This window comes from Anguilla anguilla, chromosome 2, assembly GCF_013347855.1.
Source record: "Anguilla anguilla isolate fAngAng1 chromosome 2, fAngAng1.pri, whole genome shotgun sequence".
In the NCBI taxonomy this organism is placed as follows: Eukaryota; Metazoa; Chordata; class Actinopteri; order Anguilliformes; family Anguillidae; genus Anguilla; species Anguilla anguilla.
In genome coordinates, this window is record NC_049202.1 from 32,858,687 (window position 1) to 32,880,732 (window position 22,046).

A 22,046-nucleotide genomic window follows, 5' to 3' on the forward strand; every position below is an offset into this window, starting at 1 on the left:
TGAGAAGAGCAGACACAAGTAAACTGCTCCTGAGATGCACTAACTCAGGAGTGAGAGGTGAAGTGTGGCATCAGGGTCAATGCTTCATGACACCAGCTTGCATCGATGCCGATGATCACATTCTAGTTATGCAAAAGAAAGCGGAAAGCTACCGCTAACCTCTCTGTACCAATGAAGAAGACAGCACGGCCCTGATTAGAGAGAGGGAGAAATTTCCCTGACAAAAATCTTTAGGATAAACTTTCACATATTTGAAAAGAAGTTTGTGATAAATTCAAAATAAATCCCATGTCTGGATGAATGCTGAAAATGATTTCTAAACCTTACAAACAGACCAGCTGTCGTTGCCATTGGTATTTCATTTCTTGGGGCCTAAAGGAGCATAAATGGTTTTATACATTCTCAGATATGGGGGACATAAACAGAACAGGCATACAGTACCAATAATCTGAACTGCGATATGCACGCACATCCATGAAATGAGCCATCCATGTAATAGGAATTTGTATGTTAATGGGGAAATTATTAAAGTGAAATGAAAACTGCATGCATCTTGTTGGTAGGAGCAGTCCAATGTCCACTCTGGGTGATTCGTCTGGAATTGCACTGAATGTACAGTACTTAAATTAGCCCATGCCAGGTACACCACCCACATATCCTCCTCAAACCCAGCAGGAAAAAAGTTTAAGTATTTATATTTTTTGGCGTAAGTGTCTTGGATGACAGGAACATGTTTCCGAGACAATATTTTCAAAGATATTATATTATTTTTATTGAATGTCCCTCGTAGTGTAAGTTTCAGCATAGCCAAATATATGGTTCTTCAGATTAAAACCAGACACTCGGTTTTCTATTATAAGCCTCATTATGCATTGCTAAAAAGGTACAGACGCCTTTACTTACAAAATGATCAGCACGTTCAAATTTAAAGTGGAAATGTTGCTATATTTAAATCGCTGCAATTGTCATTCTCTCTGGATAAGAGGGTCAAGCTAAATGCCTTACTGTAAACGTAAATGTAAAAAAAGTCTTTGTCTTTGTAATGATTAAATTAATTTCACTAGGTTCAGCTGAAATTGGTTTATATGACTTTTTTTAAATGGCGCTGCGTGAGACAAGATGAATTACCTGCTAGTGGTTACTGATAAGAGGGAGGAATGTTGCAAAAGCCACAGAGGAGCTGGAAGTGTTGGTGCTAAACGGACTGAGAAATGAAACCGCGCGGAGCTCGCCTAAGGAAACGTGGCCTTCCCCGCGAAACAATCAACTCTGAGCCAGGAGTATAAACGCGCTGGGACCCGGGGGCCAGTGCAAGTGAAAACCAAGGGACTCGAGACAAATATAGAGACCTAAGCACCGTCATGCCATATGGGCAAAAAATAAATGAATAAATAAAATACCGGGTACAAAAACTGGTGGCTGATCTTCCATCAGTGTGCAAGGGTAATAGCAAAGGATGTACATAGGCCTTCAATTTGCTCTATCCAAGAAATGTTCAATTAGAATATGGAATGTTCAATAATATTTTACACAATTAATTGGCCTAACAACAACAGTAATAATAATAATAATAATAATAATAATAATAATAATAATAATACATTTGCATTTGTCAAAATTAATTTAAAAGATCCAACATCAATATGAAGAAAGGTATTTAACACACAGATCAGACACATAAATACATACATGATCAAACACGCAAAAACACACGCATACACACACATACATACAAACACACTCAGGGGAGAATCCACAAAAGGACTGTGATGCTTCTGACCTGTCACAAGCACTTGTGATGTAAGTGCTTGTGACAGATTCACAAACTTGTAACTGAACTACCAGGGAAATAGCAACATAGTGCACCATCTGGGTCATGGATAATTAAATTGCATTAGACCTTTCCATTTCAGTCAAATGTCTGGAATTTAGTCTCAGAAAGTTAGCTTTTACCCATGTCCCCAAGATCCCCAGTAGCTGCCCCTGTTCAGAAACTTTCTTTTTCTCACTGATATTGTTGTTACCTGTTTTCAAGCATGTTGTGCTTTTGTACCATGTATGTTAATGCTCTCTAGGTATTTGGGCATGCCTATGAGGTCACTTGATTTGTATCAATCTGTCATTAATTTGCTGTAGTTATCGTTTTTGCAGCTGTTGTACAATACTTAGCATAAGCCATATTCTGTAATGCTCCTTAGTGAAACTTAGCGTTCAGTATTCAGTATAAGTTTCCGATGCAGGCTTTAAATTCACTCAAATGGATTACGTCAGCAGGCTAGACTCATGGGCTCCCCTTCTGGACACAGTTTGCAAGTGCTCGCTGTTCTGCTTTTTAACACTGACGGCACAGAAGCTCCGTAATGACACCAGGCACCACAGAGAAATGGGCAGTGTCATCGCTTCCACACAGTATACTTAAATGCACACTATGGACGCGCTAGACCCACATGTGAAATCAGCCCTTGTAAATATAACACCCCTTAAAATACATACAGATGAAAAGAGACAAAAAGAAAAAGGGTAATGCTCGACTCAAATTTTGATTAGTTCTGCACTTTATACATGACAGCTGTATATGGAGCACTCAGGTATTTCTACAATACCAAACAATGGTGTGGGCAACCTTACTGCCACAGGACGAAAATGTTCCCCTACGTTAGCAGACCTCAGGAAAAAAACAGAGACCTCCGTCACTCTGTCCCCGCAACAGGCCTCGTCCTCAGGGCTCCAATTCCAGTTGGCCGCACTAATGTCCTTCCCATCAGCCAGTGCTCCCCGACTCCCTCCTCTCTGATACCGATCGGATCGCGTGACAGAGGCGTAGCGCGGAGCGCTTCCCTGCTCTCGGGCAACGCTTCTCTTATCGGCGCGAGAGTCGCAGAAGGGTCCCGATGACCCTACCTGACATCAATCTGCGGCGATACCATCGCTGCGTCGCCCCTAAGAGCAGTTACACGCCTCGGGGATCAGCGAGGGGCGTGTTATCTGCCTCCGCGTAGATCCGTCAGGACCCCCCCACCGTGCTCATATTCTGCCTGCTCCGTGTTACATCACTAGCTGGATGTTGCGCGGTTCTGCCTGTCGGGGCAGAGGCGAGGGGAGGGGGGGGGGGATCATGGTATTCGGCAGCCATCTTTGAATAATGGCTTCCACTCAACCGTCATCTGATGATAATTAAGAATAAATGACTGAAATCAAAGGCAAATGCATGAATGGATCTAAATTGAAATAGATAATTGCTGCATCTGTGTCACTACTAAGCTGGTGAAAGAGAAGGGAATAATAAATAAAGTGTGGTATTGATTTAAAATCACCACCTCTCCCCTCAGTGAACCCTCCCCCCCCTCCCCACACAAACACACACACGCACACCCACATACGAATGCACACACACACACACACATGCACACACTCACATATAAACACACACACACACACACCCTTCTTTTTAAATTATTCGAGGAAGGTTTCCACTAGAGAAGGAAATGAAGTGGTAATCGGGGCATGATTGATGCCTCTCTGGTCCAAAAATCGATTTCTGTTTGAACTCTGCTTTGCCGTGATTGGCGGGGGGGCGGGTGCTCTCTCTCTGCTCGCTGCGCTCGGTTGCTAACCTTCAGCTTCCCCGTTTCGGCTTGGCGGCGTTTCCTCTTCTCTACCCCCGTGAACTGTGTTCAGTCAGAGGCAGTGACGCATGGTCGCCTATGCTATTCTGAGTGTGTGACTCTGCCCTCACACTGGCACTGAACCTAACTCATTATAAATGTAATGGGGCAGTGAGAGTATTCTACACCACGGTCACTGACAGAAGTGTATGAATTCTCTCTTATCATTCCATATAACAAGACACTAGACCAGATCATGTACAGTAAGTAGCATACTGCACGCATTGTGTATCCACATTATGGGCTGAATTGTACATATACCATTTTTATATTTGAGGAACATGTATTCATGAGCTGAATGGGACCTCAGTAAAGAGTTCTGTATTGTCCAATGACCTTCAATCCCGTGTCTGCATCTGTGTATGGGAACGTCTCCACTGACCTCCAATCAGGAGGTGCGTGTGTTTTTGTGGAACTGGTGGAAAGCTACTGATCTCTTCCTTCTTCCTACTCCCTCTGCATAAAGAGGCACTCCCTAGTCTGCCATGACTATTTATCCCAAACTATTAATCCAGTAATCCTACTTCCTCTCGAGGGGGAAGAACGCACTCCCATAAAACTCAACCAGCTAAACACAAACAGCTCTTAACCTGCCTCTGAGGATAGCTTAAAAATTGACTTCTCACATGGATTTATTTCAACAGGATTCAAGGTTCCGGACCAAAAAAAAACCTGAAGAAATGGAGGAACGGAATATTGTGGCAGGAAAGATTCTGGCTATCGGGTTCTCTGATCTCCACGACAGCGGTGCTATTGTTGAGAAGGCTGTTCCCGAAGACTGAAACTAAAAGTTTAATTTCGACTCCCCAGATATAGATATTCAAATCCCCGCGCTCTCCCTCGCAGTTTAATAGAACAACAGAATAAAAAATGAAGGTCGTTCTGCTTTTTATCTGGTGACAGCTACTGGTAAAGCTCAGGTAAGAAAAAGGTAAGAATATCTACTACAGAGGGCAGAAAGACAGATTAATATTAATCATCTCTTTACCTTGATCTGTGGTCCCAGCAGTGCGGGTAAGTCTGATTGTCATTCATAGCAATGAGACAGTTAACATGAGCTTAACTAGTCCTCCTCCTCCTCCTCCTCCTATGTCAGGGGTGCCACAGTACCTCCGTGTGGAAAACAAATTACTTTTCGCTGAGGCTAATTCCCAACTCAAAATGTGAATTTCCTATTTACTTATGTGAATGCGGAACACCTGAGGCTATGTTCGTGCTTCTGGTCCCCAGTTCTTTTTCTTCTTCTTACTGTCCTTCTGCCTTCTATATGTGTGGAGCTGCAGAGGGAGATTAAGGGTTTATCAAAAACACCTGGCCACCTGCAATCAAGGGGATAAAACAGCCAGTCCCCAGCTGCCTGGAATGTCTCTCTTTTTCGCTCAACTGACTTACCAGATTGCTGGCTTATCTATTTTTTATGGTGTTCGCTCCTGTTTAAGTTCTAGCCTTTGTTATTTCTTTCTTTAATCTTTTTGTGTGGGGTTGCCAAGGACAGGCACTGCTAATTTTCTCTTCTTTTCTGTGCACCTTTTTCTTTGGTTTCGGGTCAGAGCAGAAATCCAGCGCAAGACTCACCATTTTGTTTCCTCGGGAGGAAGAATAGCTACTGGTTTAAGATCAGGGTAGCAGTCTACATTATGCCCTACTTTGGCCTGTCCTTCGTCTTTCCCGCTTCTACTTTCAACACCAGCAATTATTCATATGCGTTCAGTGATTTTGTTTTGTAGTCTTATGTTTGTGATTTTGTAAAAAAAAAATTTAAAAAAAATCACATTTTTAGCACCTTGTTTTTGACAAGGTGCTAAACAGTTGTCCCCCAGTTAATGGGCAGACTTCAGGACGCAATACACAATCAAAGGAAAATCGTCAGTTTTTGCTGACTCTCAGAAATATGGCTCCCTTTTTCTAGTGTCTCGCCTCCTATTGGCCAACAGAAAATTACCCATTGTTCCCTCTGGCTGATTCTCACACTGCCTCTAGCATGGTCTGGATTCCATACCAGACCCGATGTATTAGCACGACAAGCCAGATGACAAGATAGATCATTATTCATGAAGGTCTTTGATTAAAAACAACTCTCTTTATGCAGTAGTGATTTTTCAATACCACAGTGATTGTAGCTGATTTCATAGCTCTTCAAACTCAAATTTAAATTAACTTTTTAAATGGAGGCATTCTTCCACAGAAATGCGCTCAATGATCAACGTTCTGCATTTTGTATGAACATGCCAGTCTGGGTTAAACTTGTCTGTTGTAAGCTAATGCTAACGGTAGCTATGCGAGACTACACAAAAGGATGGCTTCCCATCCATGCTGGCTGTTCTGTGATTATTTTCACTGGCGTGCTGAGAAATGGTTGTTTTTTCCTCTCTCTCCTCTCAAGCTGAGAAAAAAAACGCTTGGAACAGCTTCAGGGCAAAGAGACACGGTCGTGATTGAGACCCTGATTCTACTGGTGCAGGCTTTCCGAAGAGAAATAAAAGCTATCACTAAGCTTTGATAGGAGGTCCTTCCACAAAGAAGTCAACGACTTACGTGTGTGTGTGTGTGTGTGTGGGTGTGGATGCGCCTGTGTAGGGAGGGAGCTTAGGTTATCTGTGCTTCCACTCAAATAATCTAATATCTCTACTGTGGCTGGGCTCTGATTATACTCTTGTCAGAGTCAGAACTAATGGAACAGGTTAGCCTGTCATTGACGAATGATTCCTCTGGCATTTATACGCCTGTGCCCCCAGCCCAGTCGCCCTGCCTCCCGCTCGTATGTACGTATCCACGCTGCTGTCTGCCCAGACTGCTGTTGCTAAGTTTCCAAGATTTACGGTGTGTGCCTCCTGCCAGACCACAACCCGGGACAAAGCGGCCCGGCGGAAAAGGGAAAAGAGCAGCATGCCTCTGCCGGTTGCCGTTGCAACGGGGCTTGGAGATGAGAACAAAGCCGTCCCTGTCTGCCTGCTGTTTCCCACTGACGGACTGCAGCCCACGGGGCCAGGACTCAGGGCTCGCGCAACCGCACGCATGTACGCACACACACACACGCACGCACGCACACACACACGCATGCACACACACATGCACACATCACGCGCACACACACACGCACGCATGCACACGCATTCACACATCACGCGCACACACACACACGCACACACGCGCACACACACACGCATGCACACATCATGCACACACACACACGCACACATGCACGCACACACACACGCACACACACACACGCACGCACGCACACACACACGCATGCACACACACACACACGCATTCACACATCACGCGCGCACACACACGCACACACACGCACGCACGCACACACACGCATTCACACACACACGCACGCACGCACACACACGCGCGCACACACACGCGCGCACGCGCACGCACGCGCGCACGCGCACGCACGCGCGCACACACGCACGCACGCACGCACGCACACACGCATGCACACACACACGCACGCACGCACGCACACACACACACGCGCGCACACACGCATGCACACGCGCACACACACACGCACGCACACGCACGCACACACACACGCATAACACATATGCACACGCGCACACACACACACACACACACACAAACACACGCACAACACACACGCGCACGCACACACACATACATACACACACAACAGAAACGACGGGAGATGGGTGCTGCTCATCACCTCACTGACTGAATGGAGAAAAGTTTATCTGCTACCTGGCCTTTGTGAGGCAGACATAGGCCCTTTTAAGGTAAACAATGAGCAAGTTAGATAGGAGATATATATTTAAAACAACGGCTGAAAATCCCTGAGTAACATGCAGTACTTTACAGGACATATCCAGGTTCTGTTGTTTCTTTTTTTTTAAAGATAAAATGAGAAAGTTGAGGTCAGATCTATGGCCTGGTTCAGGTAATATACATGGGTACAGTGTGGAGATCGCGTGATTGACATCAGAACAGGGAGGGTCCACTAGAAACTGGCTTATCCCTGACATACAAATTCATCAGAAATGAGCAGCTGTTATATTAAAGTGTGTCCCCCTAAGAGTGCGTAAAACGTGTCACACAGTAAAACGTATTACTCGTTGTGTTGGCATGGGACTCCGTGAAGGCACTCCTCTGTGTTCAGGGCAGTGGAATAACTTGCAAAGTCCTTATGAGGTCCCCTCTCTCCAGACCATCATAAGCCACGCGCATGTTGTCTCGAGCACAGTCTCGTGCTATGCAGTTATAGGACTCCAGAACATTACGGGCTATAGTACAGGCCAACAGCCTGCTAGCCTTTTTTACCCATGCCTGTCCTTCCTTATGGCGCCATGCCTTAACCCTGCAACTGATGGGCTGAAATGAGGTAACCCAGCGCTTTGTGATAGGGAGCAGCATCGCGCACGGCGGCCAGGGGTGGTGAGATGACGTCGAGCTCTGAGATTCTCAAAATGGGTCCTGAGGGAGAAGCAGATGAGGATGCAGGGGAGGGGCAAGAATGGGGCTGAGGGTGGAGCGGACAGGGAGGTGGGGGGGGAAGGTCAAGGGAGGGACACAGTTTAAAAGGTCAGACGCATGTCCAGGACTGGGGCTTCGGGGGGGGTGGGTAGTTAGCAGAGGCCTTGACTGGTGGGGAAGGGGGGAAGGAAGGAAGAGTTAGTTTGTATCAAAGGTTTGGTGGACTGAAAAAAAAAAACTGGAAGGGAGAAAAAGTGGGAGAGATGAAGGTCCTGGTTATTTCAGACGTTCCTCCTCCTCCTCCTTCTCCTGGGAGACTCTCCGATCTTCCCATCGTGGCCGTCCCGATGTTCCCAAAATCCAGCTTGCGTGGTTTAGCGGAAGCCGCTGGAAAGTGGGCAGGTCCCTGCGACGCCCTCCCACCAGCAGCTCGGTGCATGCCACTGGTGACCTCTGTGCGACTCCCAGGGAAACAGGAAGGGAACAAACCCAGCCCTTCCTTCAGGACAAGGGGTCAAAGTCTCTCCAGCTTATTTTCATGCTTCCAGTTTACAGGGGGCACGACATTCACCCATACAGCCTCTCTTTGAGCTCAGCCAGCTAACGGAGAATAGTAATTGTCGCAATGCAATTGTGAGGCACAAGAAACAAAACAAAGAGAACGACAATTCGGGTTTGTCAGCACTGAATCAACAGCGGCCTGGCGGCGGTCCTGTTGGATAAGGAACGTGCGCCGTTTCGGTCCGCTACGATGCCATGCCGCGCCGGTCACGGCTCGCTGACCGACTCCGCCGCCGCTGCCACACCCGCCAAGCTCGCTCACTGTGCCGGAAAATTGGCAACAGGCTCTTTGATTACACAGCTCTGATCCACTCTAATTGGTCCGGTTTTGATTAACCTGCTGGCCACCTCATCAGCTTGTTTACACCATGCCCGCCCCCCCCCCCCACCCCACCCCTCCCAAATCCCCCGCTGACACAAATAAGCAGCAAATTCAAAAGCAAATGACACAGTAGGTTGTAGTCTAACAGACACGCAAAGGGTACTAATGCTCAGATGTGAAAAAGCAAACCAAACAGGGATTACGTGACTGTCCTGAAGCCTCACTGCGTTCTTTTTAACCTGCCGCTGACTACACAGGTCCGGTCCAAAGCACGCACTCTCAGTTCCTGTGCCCCTCAGCTCCCAGTTTCAGTCGGTACCAAGAACAAGAAGGCATGCATCTTCTGGTGAAAGACCCGCTGACATCTCTTCCGTTCAATAACAGCCCTGGCACCGTGCCCCCCCCCCCCTCGCCCCCCACCCTCCCCCACACCCTCCACCACCACCCCGTTCAGTGTCTCGATATGCCACATTTCCCCATTACACATCCGCCTAATTGTGCACTGCAGTGAACCACCCTCACCATAAATCTTGGAAATTGCACCGGCAGTGTTGGGTTGAAGTTTAACTGTGTATTCAAGTAACACCTTGCAGCCAGGGGGGGTGAAAAATCTCACAGAATTAAAGATCTTAAGACCCTACAGTGTTTTCAACGATGAAGAAATACACATACCCATACAGAGGGACCATGGATTTACATTTGCAGTGATTATTTACTGTATGTTCTTGATCTAGCAATATCTAAATATTGCCATTCAAATGCAACCCATTCCAAATTAGGTTAATTTGCTCACATATACAACATAAATTCAACATACTTGCCTACTTTCTTTGCAGATATTTGAATTGCTCCTCCGTGTAGGTAGGTAAACTTGTCTGGCCACAGCACACCTTTCTAAAATGAACCAACTGACTAGCTTCCATCTCTGATCACCAAGACCACCGAAGGTATAACACTGATTGTTGGGAGTGTATACACTCATTCTACGCAAATAAAGCATTTAAAACATTTTTGGAACAGTCAAAGCAGAAGTACTATTCTTGAAAATAACAACTATTTAAGAGTGTGAGAGCACCACATAATAATCCTGCCGCAGTTCCAGCCAGAGGCAACACAGAGACGCTAACAATGCAAGATGGCAGTGCCAGCGCACGTAAACGGAGAAAGGTGCCTTGCCTGAGAAGATTGCCCGCACACAGGGCTTTCTGTATATTTTGGTAAAGGACAATTTAGCAGGTCCACCCTGCCACCTCATACAGCGCAAAGCACAGCACCTCTGTTTTGATGTAGGAAGACCAGGTTGGCTTGTATAGTTCGCACATCAACCACGCATTGAGGATAAAACATACTCACGAAGACACCGTCAATTTAGGGGAACAGTCAGCGTGCTCATGTTTCTATCGGCCTAAATATGCCTAGTCTCTAATGGTTGAGCCTTCTTTACTACGACTAGTTTGGGGGACGAAAAGGCCATGATTCTGCTTTTGAGCGCAGAAGAGTCCTCAAGTTTTGCGCGACGGAGGTATTTACAGTTCATGCCCTCGTGTCACCACCGTCGCCGCGGGGGGCGAGGGCATGACGACAGTCCTGGAGCGCTCACAGTATCTTGTGTATTTTGGTTGTCGGTTAATGTGCAGCAGATTGGAGTAATGAAAGAACCAGCTGGCCGAGACGCCAGCTGAGGGGAAACAGCGAGATTCAAGCTGTCCTGGCTTTGCGTTGAGTTTGAGCTGGATTGCTTAAGTGCCGCTCTGTGGCAGCCTGGAGAGGCTAATTGAGCTGATAAGTTTTTTTTTTCACACACATCCACGCACCTGACCTCGCCAGAGCAGCTGTCAGCACCCAGCATCTCTCCAGCTCCCCTTTCTCTATTATACATTCATTTGTTTTCGATGTTTTCCTCTCCTTCCCCGCCTCCTCCTCCCCTTTTAACACCTCTGCTGCCTAATTACATAGTGTGTGCCCTTCCTGACCTCTTCCTCTCAATGAGCCCCTGTTGTTTCTCCTCTTTCCTATTCCTTCCCCTTCCCTTATCGGCGCACGGTGAGCGCTTACATACCCTCTGCCCCTCCGTATGTCTCCCTGTTCTTTGTGGAAGGGTGCTGGGGAGGAGGAGTTAGGTAAGATTGTGATGTACACTGTAGCCTCTGTTTCATTGAGAGCGCTCGCGTGAACATCTCTGGCCTGTACTGGAATAGGTCCTGTAGTCCCACAGGTGTACCTTAGCCCCAGTCAGCTCAGGACTACAGCGGTACGGTCCCGCGCTCTGACGGACAGTTGCTCGGCAGCCCATGGCAGCCCAACACGGCCCGCCCCAAACCTCAACCCAACAGGATTCCATGGCATTCGCATAGCACTCTTTCCCTCTTTTTTTTTGCAAAGCTGGGTCACTGATGAGCAGAAAATGATAACCCAGAGGACAGGACAAGTTATTAGCCAGTGCCTGGAATGAGGGTGCCTTAGAGAACAGTACAGAGAAACTCTCCGGGATGCTGGTTGATCCAGGGTGATATAGCCATATAACGAGGGCACAGGTTTGGACCAGTGAGGGAGGGCAGAGGGGTTCACCAGCGTGTCCATGGCCCCGCATTTGGCATCTCCTTTGAGTTTACTTGGCACAGTACAAGAGCCCACATGGTGAGGAGTTTCACCGACAGAAAGAACCCTTATCACACCGTGAAACTCCCCGTGGTCCCATTTTGGCTCTATTTTCATTTAGAATACAGAACAGCAAAAAAATGTCACAGAACAGTGTAGGTGATAGACCGTAGGAGGTAACACAGATAATGTCAGTGGCCTCTCTGTGTGGACGCCCTGCCCGAGCTTGTAAACGGTGTCCACCGGCCCATGGCCGTGTCCTCCTGGTGTTTTTGGATGAGGAAGAGGCAGCAAAGGGCAGGGCGGGGTGGGTCAGGAGGGGGGAGGGGGGCAGGGGATTGTCATTTGTCAATGGCACAAATAGGTACACGTCTGCAACACTAGCATGGTGGAAGGAGCAGGCTGTGAAGGGGGGGCCATTAGAAGTGAAATACCTGCTGCTGGCCCTGGATCTTCAGGAAGTCCTTGCTTGCCTTGTTCTTTTCCGGGCTGGTCTGCTGCAGGTGCTTGAGACGGGAGGCAGCGGAGGAGTGCAGGGATTTTCCAGGGCCGGGGGAGCTGTTAGCGGTCTGTAGCGGAGAGGGAAAGGGGGCAGCGGGTGAGTCCCAAAGCCGGAGTGAGCTGTTCCCTCGCATCCCCCCCGAAAATCTTTCAGATCACCCAGTCGATACGGCTAATAAAACCACCGCACAAATTCCAGTTTTAAGAAACTTTGCCAATAAAAATTCTTCTTGCGTGCGACAACACTTTTGACAAGGCCAGCCACAGGTTTTTAAGCATGAGCAAATAATGACTCGTTGGTGGTTTCGTTAATTCATTGTAGGAAAAGCAGAACAGAAGCAGATGAAAAGTTAAGATACAATATCTTCACCGCTGGTGCCCGGTAACGGCCTCCTAATGTATTTTTAATTAGAATTTCAGTCATTACCAGAGTCAGAGATGGAAATCCTGATTGCACTCCTGTGATAATTCTGCTATTAATTGTGTGTATTTCGAAACGAGAGAGTGAATTAGGGAAGAGTTAATGACTTTCGGACACCCCACAGCTGAGCAGAGCACCACATTGCTGTGGGTTTGCTGGCAGAGGCAAGCGAAATGTAAAGAGTGCACTAGCCAACATTTAAAATGAGATCCACCATTATTTATTAATTCTATAATGAATAAGCAAGTCAAGTTGGTCATTCTCAAATTCACACACAATTTGGCCATTCAATTTCATATAACCATTTCCACATTCATATAACCATATAAAAGATTTTTTATACCTGTGTATATGTATGTGTTTCTACATACGCACATGAATGCTCATACACACATGCAGTACATACAATCATCATATTAGCTCTATCTACACTAAATTAGAAGAAATAACATTTCTAGTGTAAAAATACAGAATGAATACATTAAGATATATTTAGTAGATAACATTAAAAATCAATCATCTGACAAAAAATTAGAAAAATTTAAGAATTTTAATGTTATTCTGCATTTTTTATAGCTTCCTAGCATTCGCACCTGAAAGCAGAATCTGAAAATGGGAGTTTCTCCAACATATCTTTGTTTTATGGTCTTCCAAAGTTTAGTCTCTATTCTCAATTTGTCCCTGATGATATTTATGAGAGCAAGGCTGAAACCAGTATGCCTTAACGGATGCTGAAGACTCTATGTCCCTTAATGCCTGGCACATCTCTATCATATGACAGCCTGGAGGTATGGCTGTCTTTAAGGCATGTTGTTTGACATTTGAGAAAATGCATGGAGGCCAAAACCTCACCAGCCACCTTTAGCAGGACTAAAGAGATGCAGCTGCTTTTCACTGTCTCAGTCTGAAGTACTGATGAAGGAAGAGATATACAATAAGAAGGAAGTGTACAGGAAGTACAAGAGAATCTGCTTTTCAACTGGCTTCATGTTCCAAGCCACTTCATCTATGTTTTGCTTGTTCCATGTTTTAAAATGTTGATGAGACTTTCACTTTATGCATTGCACTAAGCCATGCTAATGTTATGTCCCATTAACACACCTTAAAGGGATGTCCCATAAACCAAGGGGCAAATACGTCAATAGGCATCAAGCAATAATAAGGCTGGAACTCGGTTATTGATTTCAGAGTATTGGACGGGAAACACCACTGCACGTTGGGGAAAAACAATCAAGAGGCTTCAGCAGACCTTTTAGTGAGAGGTCAGTGAGGGAGGGGACAGTTTATTGATGCAGCGACAGGAGTCCACTGATTTACAGATGGGGAACACGACAGAACAGAGAAATCAATACGCACGTTCCCAACAACCATGCATTCAAACAAGTCAGTAACCCCACCTTCAGAAAATAGAGACCAACAACCAAATGAGCGTGTGACTGTTCCAGTGCTAGTACTCAATTGCTAGCCCTAGCAAACTAATTACAACGACATTGGATTATACCTGGGTCAGTCCATCTCTAAAGGTGAGGTTGTAGACTCTTTCTGAAGAAACAAGGAAGCTAGGAAACCACTTATTTGCTTTAGTCTGTTAAGTGCCCCTGTAATAGGTCAACCAAAGTGCCTCTCAATACCTTTATCCTCATATTTAATTTAATTAATTTTAATTGAACTCCGATTTAATATGATTCACTTTTAAGAGAATTCAAAAATTGAAATATCTTCAGTAGCAAGAGCACATAACAGATACAATAGCAGCAAATTAAGCTGTCCAGCACTGCCAGTCTGGTGAAAGAACAGCCCCTGCTTGTCTCCCAGGAGAGGATTTGTCAGAGAGAAGGCCAATCCCAAGCCAGAAGAGTACCAAGGAGATCACTGTATGACCAAACAGGAAATGACACACCACGGAGGGCGGGAAGACCTTAATCAGGTGGACCGGGATGCCGGATGGCTTGGGTGGGACAGGAGGCTTCTTCTTGGAGATGGGGGAGGGGGAGGTGGCCTCCGAGTCTGCAGTTCTGGGCGGAGGGATTGGACCTTCTGTGATCTGCCCTGTACTACAAGGCTCGCTCCTGCTGTCAGAGCTCAGCTGCCTGAGAAAGTCTCTGGGGAAGAGGTAGCCCGCTGAGGGGTTGGCGCTGATCTCCTGCAGGGTGTTCTCCAGTACGCGAATGGTCTCCTCCAGGCTGTCCAGCCTCTGGAAGGTGCTGCTGCGGACGTCTCCTGCCAGCGCCCCTTTAAGCCCGCCCCCCTCAGCTCGACTCTGCTGAGGACGGGCTGAACCATTTGGCGTTGACGCGGAAACCCCAGGGCAAGGTGATTTTGACCTGCAGTCGCCCACCCTGCGAGACAACGTGCTGGCGTCCCGCTCTGCGCTGATGAGGAGCTGCAGGGTTCTGTTTCCTGTCTGAAGGCCCTGCCTCAAAGCTTCCCTCAGAGTGACCAGCTGCCCCTTGGGAAGCTGTATCCTGGGGCCAGCTCTCCTGGAGGCGCCCTGAGTCCTCGCCATCCTCGGTTTGGGCACCGGCCTCCACCTCTGACTCTGATGGTAAACCTGGCCTCCAGCCTGGAGGTCTCCGGCCTCTTCCTCCTCCTCCTCCTCGTCCTCCTCCAGCATTGCCTCTAGTTGTCTGTAGGCCTCTTTGACCTGCAGTGACTCTCCGAACAACAGGATCAGTGGGGTGCTGCTCAACTGCAGCCTGCAAGGTTTAGTCCCAGGTGCGCGGAGCTCGGCGTCGCCCTCTGGTGCCTCAGGTTGGACCATCACAGTCCGCACCTCCTGGCCAGCTCCTGAACTGCTGAGCTTCTGAGCTTCTCTGCCAGACAGCACCCTCACCTCCCTGTCTGTGAGAATAAGGGCCAGGTCCTCCCTGCCCTCCTCTCCATCCGCCTCTTCAAAGGACTCCTGGATCCTCAGCTCGTAGCTTTGGGGCCTCCTCTGTGTCCGGACTACAGGAATCTCCTCAGGAGGCTTGGACACCTTGGGGAGTGCCTGGCTCTGTTTCTGAGGGGTGAGGCCAATCCTCGTTAATCGTTGGTCATCCACTGTGGTCAGTCTCGGGTCAATGGCTGTGGTGACACCAAAGGCTTGGTGAGGGCTCTTTACGTTACTGCAGCCTCTTCCTGTGGTTATGCCCTGCAATGTTCTCTGTGCAAAGTGTCCCTCTGGACCAGCCCTAACCGGGCTCTCAGAACGGGAAGAAGAGACAGATGTGCAGTCAGTCAGCATGATGCGGGGGACCTGACTGGATGAGGAACTGGGGGCAGTAACATCATGCTCCTGAAAACAAAGATGTGAGCAGTGAGCTAGGCTATTAATACTTCCAAGATTCAACTGATAAATCCTGCCATATTAATTCAAGAACAAACAGGAAAGAACCAGCTGAGCTTCAATTGTAGTGCAAATTATTCTTCTACATTAACAAAACCTGCTACTTCTACCACCACTACCCTACAGCAATGATTACTGGAGTATAATAATCACTAAAATGACAGAGAATGATAATCCAATTTAATGCTGTCTGTGATAACAACAAAGAGCAGCGTCAGACTTTCTGTTGGCTGTTCACTGTCATTATAATGAGAGCAACCTCACAGAAAAGGGGGGCGGAGGTTGGAATAACAAAGTGAAGCAGAACCGGAGAGAGGCTGCAGAGCAGGTTTTAATAGGTCTGGACAGCTCTGACAACGACCTTTACTCAGAGCGCCTCCCTCGCTGCAGCCAGCCAGCTTTTTCCGCGAAAAGGGCAAACTGTTCACTCAGGCTTGCTCTTTCTCAGGCTGTTTTCCACGCAGCCATTCCCAATAGGTTCGCACGCAACCGCCGCGGTAGCCAACTGCGGCTTAGCCGTCTTTCGGGGGCCCCATCGCGTTCATTTAGCGCTGATGAAACACAGACGTGGTCCGGGTTCGGTGCCCTCTCTCTTACAGGGAGGTCGATACGCAGCTCGCTTGTTCAAACTGCAGCACGAACGAATCTCGGGGGATACAAATTTATCCGGCGGAAGAGATTCACAGCAGTGTAACAACAGGAAGCACAAAAAAAATCACTGTTTGCATCAGGTGCGTACCTGTGAGTCTGGTGCTGGGGAGCTGGCGTTACGCTTATACAGTTTGCCCAACTCCCACCGTAGGCCGGAGCAGTCCAGGGAAGCTGAGGATGTCTGACAGACACAGTGTACGGTACCACATGACCACACGGCACTCTACCACCACCACCACAGCCCACACGATGACACACACACAGGTGGAAAGTCCAGGGGTCAGAAAGTAAAAGTCCTGCCATGTATTTCTTCCACCCATTAACCCAGCCAGCTTATTCTACTGACTAGTTCTACCTCTCGGCTTAAGAATTGCACTAATTAAGGAATCCACGTGGTTGGAACAAAATACCGGGGAGGACTTTTACTTTCTGAACCTGGATTTTCCACCTCTGGACACACGGCACACTCTGGCACCATGTCTAATACCACCACATCACTTTTTTTAATATTTCATCTACAAACTTGGTGCAAAGACGCAGGAGGTTAACCCCTGGCATGATCACACCTTACTCACCTACCGATCGCATTGCTTTCCGCTGTAATGTACGTCATTAACACATTGCCAACCCCCAACCGCCCTTGACACACAACACACGTTTGGTTCTGCACGTACAATCCAGCTGTTCATTACTAGACCTGAGACTTCCTTAAGTGTAAGAGATTTGAAGTGAGTGCTCAGGTTAGTAATAAGAGAAGGTGTTGTTAGGTTGTCATCACTGTTATTATAGCAGACATGAGCTAGTGGTGTCAGTACATCAGTTAGACAGACGGCGGGATCCAGACTGTTAGATGAGGTGGTGTGTGTGCGTGCGGGGTGTGTGTGGGGAGCGAGGGATCCGTGTATATCGTGGCAAACTGCTGTCTGAGCCTCGCAAACGGCAAAGCCGTTTTTAACATTTCCTTTTTCCGTTTTTCAAAATAATAAAACAGGGAGACTAATGAGAGGAGGGTGGGGGAAAGGCGGAGACAAAATGTCGATGTCTAAATTGACATTTTTAAAACGAGTCACATCGTCGGTTCGACCACACGCAGGGAGCAGTGTCACTTCAGTCTTATAATTAGAGGCATAATAATGCAAATGTGAATTCAAAATAAATTGTTTACCGCATGAAGACCTTGTTTCAAGGAGTAATACAGTTGTGGTAAGAGACTTCAGACAGGCTGGAATGTGAAGTAGAAGTGTACAACAAAGCAGTACACAGTATGCAGGGAGATTCAGGGAACATTCTCAAAATCTTAACGTCTTCAGTCACGGCTCCCACCACTCTAGCCATAACATAGGCCTAACTCACCTCAGTTTAATGAAAATCAAACGGTCACACACAGAAAAATTGGATCAAAGGTCGTAAAACAGACGCTTCTAAGATGTCTCCGAAATAGCACAGACACACTAGGGCTGCCACAAGAAATTAGCATTCATAATTATTTTACGTTTGGACTACTATATCCAACCTAGGCTATTTAGTCTGTTGTTGTAGGCCTAAAGTTAAATGACGTAAATGAGTGTTTGTGTTTCTGAAAAAGGACTGCAGAGGGGGGTGGATAGAGGAGGGCACGTTATTATAGATAATCCTAAATGTAAAAGTTCAAATTAATTAGGATGAAACCCCCCCCCCCCCCCAGGTGGGAGCATATGCAGCTGGGATATTCGCCAGTGCAGTCGGTCAGAAGCTCCTGGACCCTGGTAAAACACACCACCCATTGAACACGAATAAAACTTAAAGAGAAAACCTTAAGCACAATGATTTCTTTAAAACGAACATTTCCTCCGTAATTTTCCAGCTAACTAGTATGTTAAAACTTCCCCTTGCCTTCATAGTGGACCTTTAGAAAAACTGAAGCTTTAAACAAAAAAACGAGACTCACTTTTAGAACGTGCTGTGTTACACCCATTACACCCAGCTAATTTTTGAACAGGACACTGAAAGATACATTATCTCAATGACTGGCATGCCTGAACAGTTTTGACTGATGACCCTGCCTTTTGCCCGCCAGCCTCTTATTAGTCTCTCCGTATTTTCTGTTTTGCAAGTGAAAAATGGTGAAAAGAATTGCTCGAAACCAATTTGCCGTTTGCGAGACTGAAACAGCAATGGCTTGCCATGATATACACGGATCGCGAGGACTCAAACTGAATAATGCGCCAGAGAACCGGACCAACTGCCGCCGTATTTGAAACCCCTGGCCTCTTCAATCGAAATCGTGTCTGTCGCGGCTGTTTGTCTCTACGATGGCCCGAAGGAGGGAATGCCTCCCTCCCTTGTATCCGTTTGGTGTTCGCAGCTGCTCCCATGCCCTCAGACTGAGACAGAGTAGAGACACTGCACCACTGCAACCCAAGCATGCAGGCAGCAGAGAGAGAAAACTGGCATATGTATTGGGGTCGGAGGCCGGCTGCTATGACCCTGGACTGAATCCCCTTGTCGCCCGCAGGTGAGTTAGTGGCACCTGATGCGTGAGGGGGAGGGGTTAGTGAGGGGAATGAGGGAGGGACGAAGGCGAGGCAGAGGGAGGGCCCTCGAGGGCAGCAGTCCACAGAAGCCGGCACGGGTTTACCTTCCTTCCCGTGGCCCCTGAGGGCCACAGGTCCAGGCTGGAGGGAGGGGTACTGGTCCTGCGCAGGGTGCTGGGCAGGGAGTGGGGAGGGGACACTTTGACTCTAATTGGGGCTCTCTGAAACACCTGGCAGGAAGGGGAGGGGCAGGGGGCGGAGACACGGTGAGTGACAGGTGCCAGACAGGGAAGCCTCTTAACCCGGCACAAAGGACACAGCATAAAAAAGTGAATGTTATATACAGCCGAGAACAGCAAAATGGCAGCGCAGGTCCGCCTGCTCTTCACTTCCAGCAACATGTAGGACAGGGAACAGAAGGAGCAGCACGATCAAGGAGCTTTCAGATCCCATTCCAGAACCTTCTAGAGACACTGATTAATGTGGCTAGCTGGGTATCTCTCACTCACTTACGGAGTTCAATCAGTGAGAGTGCAGCTTGTGTGGAGTTTAGCACTGCGTCCAAACTCAAGAACAGGGCTGGGTCCATCGAGGCAGGGGGTAAATGGGGTCACTGGGTTGTTGCATTCATCTGACCTCATGTGCCTGAGGCAAAACAACTATACAGCAAGAGTTGATTTGTTGCCTCTGTTAATATGTTTTGTAAATCTCCAAGACCTTCGGTGATCACACACAGCCGGACGGAACAGCACACATGGTCTTTCAAAAACATCTTGCATGGTGTCAAATGAAGAACTTTAATAGAGGCACTTAATAACAATAACTGTGAAAACACTATAAATATTGAGACTTATAAATAGTGAAGGGCATAGTCTACCAGTAGTTTGTAGCTTAGGTGAAGAGTGTGGCAGCAATGCAGACAACGTGCTAACACTCTTGCTGTGTTCACAATGTTGCAACAATTTTGTGAGACAGCTGAATTACTAGTGTGTCGGCCGACTGACGATGTGCAATTTTTGGCTCCCCTCCCCGAAACCTAGCCTCCTACCTCCAGCTCGGCGATGATCTTCTCCTCGTCGTCATCTTCCTTGACCCCCGACGCGGCGATGACAGGGGGGGTGGAGGCGGGCCGCGGGGCCTCGGAGACGGTCCGCCGCAGCTTGACGTGGGGTTTCTGGGTCTCCGTCTCCTCCGACTCGGACTTCTGCGCAGACGGAACAATAAGTGCCACGGTACACAGGCAATGCTTTTATGTAGACGGCCGATACCGTCCGGAAGAAGGACGGAGGCGAGCAAATGGGACCGAATCGGTGAGGATGACATCGTGGGCTCAGCGAAATGAAAGTACGGTGAAAAATACTATTGGTCACATTTGTGGGAGAAATTGCCCATCCGCATTGCCTCAAAATGGTGCCTGTGTATCAAGGCCATAAGACAACAGGGGACATGAGAGAGAGTGAGGAACATGCTTGCAGTACAACAGGGATGGGACACCAAGGGTTTAGGAGGTGCACATGGAAAGGCTGTCAGGATATCACAGCCAGCTGATATTCAAAAATCTAAGGTCCTTTGCTTGTTTTTTTTTGTTTGCATTTCACATTTGTGTGTGTGTGTGTTCTGTGGTATCTTCCTCATGGATTATTCTCTGTAATATATGTCCATCGCCCCCACCTTGATGGTCTTGCTGGTGACGATGACCTCCCCGCTGCGGTTGGTGGTGAGCCCGTGGGACGATGGGAAGCTACGGCGGGGTGGCGGGGGCGGGGGCGACTTGGAGGGCTTCTCCGTGCGATACCGAGGCACCATCAGCTCGTCTGCAGAGAGACGTTGGCATCGCTTAAAACAACCTACAAACAACCTACGTACTTCAGCATTCATGAGTGTCCTAAAAAGAGTGTTTCCTTACTGAGCAAGCGATTATTTTAAATGCCAGTGAGCAAACGCTTCAGAAGCTGTCTTTGCATATTAGTTTGCTGAATTGCATTACACCCTTAATTCTAAATTTCTACGCTTTTCTGCACTACTGTACCCAACTATCTCTCCCAGCCTGCTCTGGATTCTCCCCCCCTTCCCTGCCTTGGCATGCACACCAGCTCCTTAAAGGACATGCTACTCAGTTCCTGGAACTCTACCAATTGCAAACAGTAGAGTCCAGAAAGCTGGCCACTGAGATCAAGAATCTTACTCTCAAGGTGCTCTCAAGGTGCTCAAAGTCAGCAACGGAGGCAGACGAACTCTCCCTGAAACTTGCTTTCATCTTGAAATCGTCACAAAGCTTTGCCAATTATTTACCCCTTAACTATCACCCTATCTTTCCCTATGTCTAATTTACTGCTGAGACAGACACGAAGACACAACTTAAAAGCACACGGGTGGCTCCAGACAACTATAAGCAGCAACCGGAGGGAAAACATTAAGGCACTTTTATCTAACGTTTAGCATTGAATAAATAACACGTGAAATAACTACCCAGTGTGGAATCACTCAAGTTGTAATCAATTAACTTAGATAGGTTTTACTAAATAGCAATGACTGAAGGAACTCTTGTACTAGGAAATGTTTTATTTATATCTAAAAAAATTTTTAAAAATACAACCAAAATATACCCAGAATCAGAATATAATAAATGTCAGCTAATGTTAGCATGTAGCAATAAGGGCAAACTATCTAACTACAATTATATTTTGCACCCGAGGGGGTGAAAAACCACACAAAAAAACCTCCAGTCAGCAAGAACATGGCCAAATTAGCTAACTGGCTAGTTTTCTAGCTGTCAGTGAGTATCAGTGAGCAGTCAATCTGTATCAGTGTCCCCATTGTCAGGGAGTATCATTGTCCAGTCAATCTGTATCAGTGTCCAGTCAATAAGTAGTAATGTTCACTCCTTCAGTGAGTATCATCCGTGCATCCATCCATTATCTATACCGGTTATCCAGGGCAGGGTCGCGAGGTGTCGCTCAGCGTGCACTGAGCGAGAGGCAGGAATACACCCTAGAGAGGCCAACAATTCATCGCAGGGCACACCAGTGAGCACCAGTGA

At 47.4% G+C, this 22,046-nt stretch overlaps 1 protein-coding gene across 14 annotated transcripts in view; it reads right to left on the reverse strand.

The window, feature by feature from the left end:
* LOC118219803 (SRC kinase signaling inhibitor 1-like) overlaps nucleotides 1–22,046 on the reverse strand; it is a 148,754-nt gene that overhangs the window by 8,185 nt on the left and 118,523 nt on the right. For 10 of the 14 annotated variants that reach the window (XM_035403230.1, XM_035403229.1, XM_035403227.1 and 7 more), the window contains 4 exons: nucleotides 20,678–20,820; nucleotides 20,055–20,210; nucleotides 19,111–19,236; nucleotides 12,027–12,161 (listed from right to left, as the gene is read on the reverse strand). In XM_035403230.1, the coding sequence (XP_035259121.1) occupies nucleotides 12,027–12,161; nucleotides 19,111–19,236; nucleotides 20,055–20,210; nucleotides 20,678–20,820 (560 nt within the window). Of the gene's footprint in view, nucleotides 1–9,419; nucleotides 11,856–12,026; nucleotides 12,162–15,740; nucleotides 16,675–19,110; nucleotides 19,237–20,054; nucleotides 20,211–20,677; nucleotides 20,821–22,046 lie in introns of those variants that run through there. The other 4 variants (XM_035403239.1, XM_035403228.1, XM_035403241.1 and 1 more) reach the window with 4 other exon arrangements.